Source organism: Mobula birostris, chromosome 1, assembly GCF_030028105.1.
Source record: "Mobula birostris isolate sMobBir1 chromosome 1, sMobBir1.hap1, whole genome shotgun sequence".
Classification (NCBI taxonomy): domain Eukaryota; kingdom Metazoa; phylum Chordata; class Chondrichthyes; order Myliobatiformes; family Myliobatidae; genus Mobula; species Mobula birostris.
The window spans coordinates 75498365-75510663 of NC_092370.1; the positions used below are offsets into that span (position 1 = coordinate 75498365).

The 12299-nt window shown below is 45.6% G+C and overlaps 2 protein-coding genes across 3 annotated transcripts in view; one reads left to right on the plus strand and one right to left on the minus strand.

Moving 5' to 3' along the window:
• Positions 1-6297, minus strand: part of LOC140197410 (uncharacterized) — a 305553-nt gene extending 299256 nt beyond the window's left edge. The window contains exon 1 of the mRNA XM_072257394.1: positions 6252-6297. The gene's annotated coding sequence lies outside the window, so the exon portion shown is untranslated. The remainder of the gene's footprint in view (positions 1-6251) is intronic.
• The window catches only part of LOC140197350 (laminin subunit alpha-3-like), a 320231-nt gene continuing 311616 nt past the window's right edge, over positions 3685-12299 (plus strand). For both annotated transcript variants that reach the window (XM_072257303.1, XM_072257312.1), the window contains exon 1: positions 3685-3949. In XM_072257303.1, the coding sequence (XP_072113404.1) occupies positions 3695-3949 (255 nt within the window). In that variant the 5' untranslated portion in view covers positions 3685-3694. The remainder of the gene's footprint in view (positions 3950-12299) is intronic.

A 12299-nucleotide genomic window follows, 5' to 3' on the forward strand; every position in this document is an offset into this window, starting at 1 on the left:
AAGGACTCTTTACAATTCATGTTCCCAGTATTATTTTTATTTGCAGCTTTTCTCTTGCATATTGGTGTTTGTCAGTCTTTGTCCGTTTGTGTATGTTTTTTGCAAAATTCTACTGTACTGTATTTCTTTTCTCCTTTAAATGCCTGCAAGGAATGAATTTAAAGTTAGAATAGGTAACATACTTTGATATTAAATTTACTTTGAACTTTAAAATATTGCAATACAGTTCGAGATCCGATCTCCACCTTACCCCCCAGTGGTTCAGCAATTTTGGGGGTTTTGCTGGTGACTCATCCTATATACAGTAGGAAAGGAAAGGTACATCGCATCCGGAGTTTCTCCTGTTAGTGGACGATTTCCCTCCACACCTCTCTAACGTAGTGGGGAACCGCGTACGAGGCAAGTTACAGCAGCAGTGGTTTGCCATTGCCTTCTGCCGGGTGAGTTTCCAAAGAGATCACCAGCTCGTAACCCTGAACGGATGGAAAGCGTGAAGGGGAGTCGGCTGGCTGGATTTGAACCCGGGACCTCTCATCCTGAAGTCCGATGCAGATGCCACTACGCCACCAGCCGGGTCCTATATACAGTACTTGCTCATCAATATGGGCAGCTAATAGTAACCAGAACTGAGGACATGGTGGCTATAAATCCTGCTTACTCTCAGTCAGAAATATTATTCTGGAACAGTAAGGAATGCATTTCAAAGTAAATTGGTTATTGCCAGATTAGTTTATTATTGTCTCATGTAACAAGATACAGAGAAAAACATGTCTTGCATACTGTCTGCACAGACTAATTCATTACACAGTGCATTGAGGGAACACAGGGGAAAACAATAACAGAATGCAGAATAAAGATTGAGAAAGTGCACTGCCAGCAAACAATAAGACGCATCTTCAGTTAAAAAGTAAAATTATAATATGTATTATAATTATATAATTATAATATTATAAGCATTATAATTAGAATATTGTAATTATAAGCATTGTAAATGGATAATTTTATTCTTTAAACAATAGTATCTCAATGTGGCATGATCACAATTCAGGGCTCTCCTAACAGTTTAAAGTTTTTTGGACTGTTTGCACTAAAGGAGACACAAGAGACTGCAGATGCTGAGACATGGACCAAAGCACAATCTGACAGAGGAACTCAGCAGGTCGAGCAGCATCGGTGTGGGGAAGGGGTGGGGAGAGGGGAAGGAACCATCAATTTTGGGTCAAAGCCTTGCATTGGGACTAAGAGTGGAGAGGGGAGATGGCTGGTATTGAGAGAGGGAGTGGTGATACAGGAGTCCAAGGTGATTGGTGGACTGAGGAGGGGTGAGAAATGATGGGTAGATTGACTCAGACAGAAGAGGGAAGAAGTCTTGAGTCTCATCCATCTCAGTTCAGATGCGGGGTTTCAACACAAAACACCGACAATTCCTCCCCCCCCACCCCCCCCCCCCAGCCCACAGACGCTGCTTGACCTGCTGCGTTCCTCCAGCAGATGGTGTGTTACTGTTTAAGTTTGTTAATGGATGACACATTAATGGAATGACTATTTGTAATTGAAAATGTGATGAACTTCCTGTATTTTTTAATGAATAGTATATATTTTGAAATAAAAGGAGGCTATAGATTATACGTGGTCAACGTCACTGCAGTTTCCTTTTTCTTTCAAGGATCCCACAGGGCAGATGAAAACTCTGCACACGTTTATAAACTTTGACCATTCACTCCTGTGATGGGTCTGTGAAAGATCTGCCCAGATATTGCAAATATTCTCCCTTCCAGAGCAGAACATAAGATGTTGGGAGAACTCAATGGGTCTGGCAGCATCTCTAGGGGGAAATGGTCATTTGACGTTTTGGGTTGAGACCCTTCATCTGGACTGAGATATAGAGATAGTATAAAGTAGTGAGGGGAAGGTGTGAAGCTAGAGCTGTGTGGAGGAGGGGAGAGTGCTGAAAAGTACAGAGGCTTTTATCTGCCGATCACCCCTCATCCACCAATCACTTGCCAGCTCTTAGAAACATGACCTTCAGCCTGAAGTATCCATGCCAACCATGGTGCTCAACACATGTAAAGTCTTCCTGCCATGAAGTCCATTTACATGGAGCACAGAACAAGAAAGCATTATCTGTCACAAAGGCCTCCACCATCCAAGCTATGCTCTCTTCTCACTATTATCATAGGGCAGGAGGTACAGAAGTCTCAGGTCCCACACCACCAGGTTCAGGAACAACATTACTCTATAACTATCAGGCTCCCAAATCCACCTGGATAACTTCACTCACCACAACCATGATCTACAGTCTCACTTTCAAGGACTCCTTTCAACTTATTTGAGTGCCTTTGTCTTCTTTTGCACAATGGTTGTTTGTCTTTCTTTATGGTTTTTTTTGTAAGTTCCATTGCACTTTTTATTTTCCCTGTAAATGCCTACAAGAATCTCAAGGTATGTGGTAACAGTTCCATACTTTGGTAATAAATTTACTTTTTACTTTAAAATGAGTTCCATTTGTGTGCATTTAGCCCATACCCCTCTAAATCCGTACTATCCAGGCTCTTGCCCCATTCCCTCCACCTCTTTATACAGGCTCCCATCTCTATCAGTCCAGCTGAAGGGTTTCGACCCAAAATGACCACTGTTCACCCCTCCCCCCAACAGATGCTGTCGGACTCACAGAGTTCCTCCAGCAGATTGTGTGGAAAGATGGCAAGAGGATCGAGAACAAGTCAGCAGATGCCCCAGATTCCAGCATCGGCAGTCCTTCTGGTGTCTCGCTTTCCATGTCCAATTTCATGGAAACACTGAGCGTTCGCACGCACAGCCTTCCAAAATCAAGTGAGAAAGACACTCATTTATCACAAAAACACACGAGATGCTGGAAATCCGGAGCAGCATACACTCCGAACTCAGTTTAGCAACGCTAACCCGAGTCTGTCCCTGAACTGAAGAGTGGGATGAAAAGATGAGCGCGTGTAAGACGTGCCCGAGTTTTCTGGGAAAACGGAGTTCGCGAGGAAAGAATGCCAAACACTTTAACTGTCTGGAAAGGTATGCTCGGACTTGTACATTGCCTTTTATTCCTGGATCTCAGTCCCTGGATAAGAGCCAAGAAGCTAAATGTGCAGTCACCGAAGTTTCCGAGAACGCCGATTTTTAAGTATTTTACAATCTTTGCAGTTAATGAGGTCCGGTTGTCACGGGGAAGTCATCGAACCAGATGGAATTTGCTCAATAAAATAACTTCACAGAAAGTGCAAACTCGAAGATTTTATCCACTTTTCTTGAGCACGCGTGTATGTGGATCTCTAGTTGGCCGAAGCTCCGAGTCTGCTCCTTTATTTTCAGCCAACCCACTCATATTACCTCTCTGCTGCAGAGTGCCCATTACAATTCAATAATAATCCAAATGTACAGTACTTCTTCACCACGGAATGCACATAAGTGCTGTTTGCATTTAATAGGTAGAAAATAACTTTTGCAACAAAATACTGGCTTTATATTTAACTTCAAATATAAACACCAATTAGAGTATTTTTTAAAAACAAGCTTCTAAATATAGAAGTTGGGAACAATGATTATTTCTAAGTCGTTCAGCCAGGATTTCCTCGCGATCCTAGTTCCTGGGCAGGAGAGGGTGTGTAGTTGGTCTTCGGTGAGGGAGGGGGTGAGGGAGGGAGGGAGCCTAGTGCTTGGGAAGATGGCGAGAGGGTCGAGGACAAGTCTGCTGTTCTGGGCTGTGCTCCTGCAGTCCGGCCGGACGGCCGATGGTCAGGGAACACCGGACCGGCTGAATGGCTTCAGCCTCCACCCGCCCTACTTGAACATTGCCCAGGGGGCTGAGATCTGGGCCACGGCCACTTGCGGAGAAGACGGATCGCGGCGGCCCAGACTGGACCTTTACTGTAAACTGGTAGGCGGGCCGGCCGCCGGTGCCTCCAGCCAGACTATCCAGGTACCAGCTTGCTGGCGGGACACCGACCAGGAGACTCCGAACGGGGGACGGGCAGGAATTACGGGGCTTGTTGGGGGTACTGGGGCCAGCAAAGTCGTAATGGGCCGAGTGGCGGATCCAGAGTTCTGTGGGAGCCGGGTTTGACGTTTGGAGTGAGTGGATTCGGGAAGGGGATATTAAAGAGTGAAAGTCGGAGGCAGAGCGGGCGGCGTATTTGTCAGTGTGTGTGTGAGGGTAGCGGGAAGGAGTGACTGTCAAAGAGTTGTGTGTGAATGCGTGTGAGTGAGTGTATGAGTAGATGTGACTAAGTGCGAGAGGGGGTGTGACTGTGATAGTTGCGTGTGAAGGTGTGTGGTGTGTGTGTATCGGTGTGAGTGTGTAATTAAGTCTGAGTGTGTGAGAGCGTAAACCGCCATTGAACCCTCCCGGGAAGGGAAGCGACCCGGGTCGCCACGGGCCGCTCTCTCCACGGTGGCCCGGTGCGGCGGGGTGTAAGTGTCCGGCCTCCCGAAGGGATGATCAGGAGCGGGAGTAGAAGGAACCAGAAGCGACCGTGCCGTGGGATCCGGCCGCCGTCGCCGACCCCTTGCCCCTTGCGATGAAGGGCTGCCCCACAGTGGGGAGTGTCCGCTCCCCGCGAAGCCGAACCCCACCAGCAATCGCCCTAGACCCTGCCTTTGTACCTCACCTTGTCCCATCACACGCTGGGGGGGGGGGTGTACCTGTCACCAGCGTTAAGTCCAGACTCCTCTGCAGACGCCGCGCCTCCCAGAAGATCCCTGGAACTGGGGAAGGGGGGTGTGGAGGACAACTTCTCTGGAGAGAGATTCTACTCTTCAGATCCCTTCCCACAGACGCTGCTCGACTCGCTGGCTATCTGTGGCGCCCCTTCCACCTTTGTGTTTTTGGGAGGGTCTGCGGTAGGGGCGGAGAGCCCACTGAAGTTGGAAGCGGGGTAGGCCTCATCCACGGGCGGCCAGCGGGTCACACGGCCGCGTGGAGGGCTTGGCTGGATATGGAGGCCCCGGGTCCATGGACTTGCAGTCTGGTGTGAGTAGACCTTATGATGCTCCTCATACAGTGGCCCCATCCACTTCGTCACAGAGTCACACAGCACAGGGTCTGCCCCTTCGGCCCAGGCCGTGACAATCATAGACAGCCATCACTATAGTGCAGGAACTAGCTATTCGGCGCACAACGTCAGTACCAAACATCTTGCCAAATTAAACTAAATCCCTTCCTCCTGCACATGATCCCCCTCCATCCATGCCCTGCGCATTCACGTGTCTGTCTTCCAGCCTCTTGGTATCTGCTTCCACCACCACCAGCCCTGGCAATCTGGTCCAGGAACACACCGCTCACTGTGTAAAAAGTCTTACACTGCACATCCCAGTTTAAACTTTCCTCCTTTCAGCTTAAAGCTATGGTTTCTAGTATCTGGCATTTCTAACCAGGGAAGAAGATCTTGACTGTCTACCCCATCTGTGCCTCACATAATTGTATAAACTCAGCTCCTGATGCTTCAGAGAAAACAGCCCAAATTAGTCCAACCTCCTTATAACTCATACCCTCCAACCCAGCAGCATCCTGGTGAACTACTTCTGCACTGGCACCCTCCCCACGTTCATCATGCAATGGGGCAACCAGAACTGAATGCAATACTCCGAGAGCAGCCTAGCCAGAGCTTTACATACATTGAGGCAACACTTCACCTGTGAGTCGACTGGGGTGATATACTGTGTCCGGTGCTCCCGATGTGGCCTTTTATATATTGGCAGACCCGACGCAGACTGGGAGACCGCTTTGCTGAACATCTACACTCTGTCCGCCAGAGAAAGCAGGATCTCCCAGTGGCCACACATTTTAATTCCACATCCCATTCCCATTCTGACATGTCTATCCACGGCCTCCTCTACTGTAAAGATGAAGCCACACTCAGGTTGGAGGAACAACACCTTATATTCTGTCTGGGTAGCCTCCAACTTGATGGCATGAACATCGACTTCTCTAACTTCCGCTAGGCCCCACCTCCCCCTCGTACCCCATCTGTTACTTATTTTTATGCACACATTCTTTCTCTCACTCTCCTTTTTCTCCCTCTGTCCCTCTGAATATACCTCTTGCCCTTCCTCTGGGTCCCCCCTCCCCTTTGTCTTTCTTCCCGGACCTCCTGTCCCATGATCCTCTTGTATCCCCTTTTGCCAATCTCCTGTCCAGCTCTTGGCTCCATCCCTCCCCCTCCTGTCTTCTCCTATTATTTTGGATCTCCCCCTCCCCCTCAACTTTCAAATCCCTTACTCACTCTTCCTTCAGTTAGTCCTGACGAAGGGTCTCGGCCTGAAACGTCGACTGCGCCTCTCCCTACAGATGCTGCCTGGCCTGCTGCGTTCACCAGCAACTTTGATGTGTGTTGTTTACATACAGTCTGTTGTATTGAAGTATTCTAGCTGAGGCAGTCCTATTTATCTGCATTTGGTCCTTGTCCCTCTAAACCTACCCTATCCACGTACTTGTCCAAATGTCTTTTAAACCTCATGATTTTACCTGCCTGGCATATTCTCACCACCCTCTGTGTGAAGAGGAACCCTTGTTCCTTTTAAATCTTTCCCCTCTTGCCCTCTATCTATGCCCTTGGTTCTGGACTCACCTGCTCTGGGGGAAAAGACTGTCATCACTCAGCTTCTCCATGCCCTTCATCATTTTATAAATCTCATCCTCCTGTACTCCAGGGAAATCTGTCACAGCCTATCCATCCTCTCCGTGTTTCTGATCTCTCCAGTTCCAGTAACGTTCTTGTGAATTTTTTCACACCCTGTGCAGCATTAATGCTATAGCTGAGCAGCTAAACTGCACAGAGTATGGTCTGTCCAATGACTTGTGCTGTGATACAGAGGGTACTCCAGTCCTGAGGCAGGGTCTTGACCTAAAATGTTGACCATCCCTATTCCTCCACAGTTACTGCCCAATCTAACAGCAGATTTTTTTATTTTGCCCTAGATTCCAGCCTCCACAGCCTCTTCTGTCACTATGGCCACCTCCTGCCCCATCTGCAGGAGGGACTATGGCTCAAGGAAGTTACGTGCAAGTCCCATAGATTGCCTGAGAGAAAGTCACAGGTCAGGCGAGACAATGTGTCATGCCAGTAGGTCGGTGCTAGGTCACATGATAGGTTATACAACCAGTCACCTGATCTTCACTGACAGACTGCACTGTACTCCTGGAGAGCAGGAGACTGATGGGTAACCTCACAGAGCTATATTAAATCATTGAAAGGATGAATAGTCTTTTTTCCTGGATTGGGAAATTGACAACTGGAGGCCATAGTTTTAAGGTTCGAGATGAAAAAATTAATGAAAGAATCAGCTTTATTATCACTGATACATGTCATGAAATTTGTTGCTTTGTGGCAGCAGTACAGTGCAAAGTCATAAAATTACAATAAATTTCAAAATAAATATATAGAGCAATAAAAAAGTACTAATAAGGTAATGTTCACGGATCCATAGACCTTTGGAAACTTGATGGTGGAGGGGAGAAAACTGTTCCCAAAATGATGAGTGTACACCTTTAGGTTCCTGTACCTCCTCCCTGATTGTAGTAGTGAGAAGAGGGTATATCCAGGATGGTGAGGGCCCTTAACCATGGATTCCACCTTGTTGTGACAGCACCTTGTGAAAATATAGGACCATAAGATATAGGAGTAGAATTAAATCATTTGGCCCGTCGAGTCTGCTCCGCCATTTCATCATGGCTGATCCATTTTCCCTCTCAGCCTGAAATCTCCTGCCTTCTCCCCGTTTCCCGTCACACTCTGACTAATCAAGAACCTATCAACCTCTGCCTTAAGTATATCCCTTGTCGTGCCTCCACAGCCGCTTGTGGTGACAAATTCTACAGATTCACCACTCTGTGGCTAAAGAAGTTCCTTCTCCTCTCCATTCTGAGGCTGGGTCCTCTGGTTGTAGACTCCCCTGCCATAGGAAAATCCACTCCATATCCACTCTATCGAGGCCTTTCACCATTCGATAGGTTTCAGTGAGGTCACCCCTCATTCTTCTGAATTCCAGTGAGTAGAGGCCCAGAGCCACCAAATGCTTCTCAAACATGGAGCAAATATCCACGATGGTGAGGAGGCTAGTGGCCATGATGGAGCTGGTTGAGTTCATCTCAAACCTCAGAGAACCTTAATTTACAGAGTGGGTGGTAGATATAAGGAACCAGCTGCCAGTGGAAGGGATGGAGGCAGAAACATGAGGTTCATTTAAGAAATATGTGGACAGGTACATGGATGATGAGAGTTTAGGTGGGTATAAGCCAGGAGCTGAGAAATAGGATTAGTTTGAATATACATTACATGTTGGTCTGCATGGACATGTATGGGCTGAAGGGCCTTTTCCTGCGTTGCGTAAGTCATTTTACAATTCAGGTGATAGGCCATTCTATAGGTGATGTAATAAACTCTGGGACAGGTCATACTAAAGTTTATGTGATGAATTATAAAAAGGCATGATAGTCATGTGAATGGGCAAGGGATTGGGTATGCAGTATTAATCAGAATCAGGTTTATTATCACTGACATAAAGTAGCTGTGAAATTTGTTGTTTTGTGGCAGCAGAACATTAGAATACATAAAAATACTATAAGTTACAATAAGAAATATTAAATAAATGAATAATTAGTGCAAAAAGGGAGCAAAGTAGTGATGGTTTTGTGAACTACTCAGAAATCTGATGGTGGAGGGGAAGAACTGTTCCTGAAGCATTGAGTCTGACTTTTGGTCACCATAACTTACATGATGGGTCGATGATTTCCCACATGGTTGACTCTTTCCATTGCCTGTCCATGTTCTGCCTTTTGTCCGTTGATGTGTTAATGTGGACAGTTCACAACTCAGCCTCAGCACCACCTCTCTCACCCCTCCTTGTGTTCAAAGCTCTGTGTAAGTTCAGCCTGCTCATTTCTGTAATTTCCTCTAGTCAACTTTGAGATCAGAGGCATAAGAGACAACACACATTGGAACCTGGAACAACACACCAGCTGCTGGAAGAGCTCAACGGATCAGGCAGCATTGGTGGGGAGAAAAGGAATTGTTAATGTTTTGGGTCAAGATCCTGTATCAGGACTAATGCAAAGTCTCACCCCAAAACATCGACGATTCCTTTCCTCCCAGAGATGCTGGGTTCTTCCAGTAGGTTGTATATTGCTTCAGATTCTAGCATGTGTATTCTACTGTGTCTCCAATTAGAGCCTCTGATTGATGCTATTCTTGAATTTGTGTTTTTTGGCAAACCTTTGAGATCCTTGCCTCTCTCTGAGCTTGGTCTCCAGTCCCATCCCTTCCTGAAGCTCTGAAGTTTCCTGGGTGAGTCCCTCTGCCTCCTTTCCCATAAAATGCTGACCAACCGCCTTGAATAAGCTATCTTATCTGTTAATGCTTTTATGAGGCAGCTTGAGTCACTTCCTGAGCTAGAGGAGCTGTACGTAGTGAGTTATGTAAGTAGACCTGTTCAAAAGTACAAACACAATTTGGCACATAGGAGAACACATCTTTAAGATTACCCCCAAAGTGTTTAAAATTTTGAGGGCATAGATATGATGGATGGTAACAGTCTTTTCCCCAGGGCAGGGGCGTTCTAAACTAGGGAACACAGATTTAAGGTGAGAGGGAAAAAAAATCAATAGGAACCTGAGGAGCAGCTTTTTCATGTAGAAGGTGATGGAATGAATTGGTGGAGGAAGTGTTTGAGGGAAGCACAATAGTTAGAATTTAAGAAGTGTTTGCATAGGTACGTGGAGGGGTGGGGGCTAGAGGGATATGGCTGAATGCAGGAGATTGGAACTAGCTGGGTGAGCGCTGTGGTCAGCATTAAATGATTCAGAATTGGGTTTAATATCACTGACACGTGTGAAATTTGTTTTGTGGTAGTAGTACAGTGCAATACATAATAAAACACTATAATTTATGATAAGAAATATATAAATATATATTAAAAACCTCCTCAAACTCCTAATGAAAAATAGCTGCATCATGCCTTCTTTTAATATGCACTTACAAAGACTGGCCATTTCTCTTCATTTCCTTCAGGATTGCTAATGTACACAGGGGCTTTCTCTGCACTTTGAAGTAGCCCCTTGAGAAGCCCTGAAAATATGTTAATGTGTTTTAGAAATATTTACTTGGAGGCCTAGACTTATACAGCAGTGGACCTACATTCCCCTTAAACCTCACCCATGAAACAGGCCCTTCAACCCAACTCGTCCATGTTGACCAAGGTTCCTAAATTAGTAGAGCCCTTGTGTTTTAATCTGGCAGAATATTACATTGGGCACTTGTTCAATGGCCAAATGTTCAGAACATAAAAAAAATGGGAAAATAAGAAGAAGGAGGCTATTCGGCCCCTTGAGCCTGCTATTACCATTCCCTAAGATCACAGTTGATCTCACTGTCCTCTTGTGCCAGATCCATATTGTGAGCATTGACCAGATTCTATCCATGGTTTGTTTAATCTCCCCTCATCCAGTAAATGTGGCATCTCTGGAATCTGCTTGGAGAACTGTGACGGCATTCCCTCTCTGTTTTGTTTCAAACTGCTTCATCAGTAGGTATGAAATGAATTCATTGATCCGATCTGTGAAGGGGCTCAGAGAACGTGATATGAATGGGGTTTTCTCAATGTTAGAGTCACACAGTTATATAGTACAGAAACAGATCCTTTGGTCCAACTTGTCCATGCTGAACAAGTTGTCTACCTGACCTAATCCCACTTGCCTGCATTTGACCCACATCCCTCTGAAACTTTCCTATCGATGAAGCTGTCCAAATGTCCTTCTGATGTTGTAATTCCACCTGTCTTGATCACTTCATCTGGTAGCTGGTCCCATATACAGTACCCACCACCCTCTGTATGGAAAAATCTGACACTCAGGTACTGTTTAAATCTTTCTGCTCTCCCATTAAACCTGTGTACTCTAGTCTTAGACTTTAAACCTGGGAAAATCCTTGAACATTCACATGATTTCTGCCCATCATGATTTTCTGAATCTTTCCAAGGCCATTCCTCAGCTTCCTATGCTCCAGGAAAAACAGATCCACCCTATCCATTTTGGGTACATATCTAAGAAAGGATGTGCTGGCATTGGAGAGGATTAAAGGAGGTTTATGAGAATGATGCCAGGAATGACAGGTTAAATTACTGTATGAAGAGCGTTTGATGCCAATGGCCCTGTGCTTGCTGGAGTTCAGAAGAATAAAGGGGGATGTCATTGAAAGCTATTGAATATTGAAAGGCTTAGATAGACTGGATGTGGAGGGATGTTTCCTATAGTGGGTGTGGCTAGGACTAGAGAACACAGCCTTAGAATAGAGGGATGTCCATTTAGAGCAGAGGTGAGAAGGAACTTCTTTAGCCAGAGAGTGGTGAATCTGTGGAATTCATTGCCACAGGTGGCTGTGGAGGCCAAGTCATTGGGTATATTTAAAGTGAAGGTTGACAAGTTCTTGATTAGTAAGAGCATCAAAGCAGGGAAATTGAGAGTGAAGCTGAATTAGCCATCATTGAATGATAAGATCACATGACCATAAGACATAGGAGCAGAATTAGGCAATTCCACCCATTGAGTCTGCTCTGCCATTCCATCGTGGCTGATTTATTATCCCTCTCAACCCCATTCTCCTTGTAACCTTTGAAACTATGACTAATCAAGAACCTATCTACATCTGCTTTAAATATGTTCAATGACTTGGCCTCCACAGCTATCATAGCAATAAATTCCACAGATTCACCACCCTCAAGTTAAATAAATCCTCCTCATCTTTGTTCTAAATGGACGTCCCTCTATTCTAAGGCTGTGTCCTCCTGTGCTTGACTCACCCACTATAGAAACCATCCTCTCCACAATATCAATAGGTTTCAATAAGATGCCCTCTCATTCTTCTAAACTCCAGTGAGCCCAGAGACATCAACTGCTCCTCACACGTTAACACTTCCGTTCCCAGAATCCTCCTCTTGAACCTCCGCTGGGCGCTCTCAATGCCAGTACATCTTTTCTTAGATAAGAGACCCAGAATTACTCACAGTCCTCCAAGTGCAGTTTGACCAATGCCTTATAATACCTTAGCGTTACACCCATATTCTAGTACTCTTGAAATGAATGCTAACATTGCATTTGTCTTCCTTACCACTGACTCAACTTGCAAGTTAATCTTTAGGAATCCTGCACAAGGACTCCCAAGACCCTTTGCACCTCTGATTTTTGAATTTTCTTCCCATTTAGAAAATAGGCTATGCCTTTATTCTATCTACCAAAGTGCATGACCATACACTTCCCTACACTATATTCCATCAGCCAC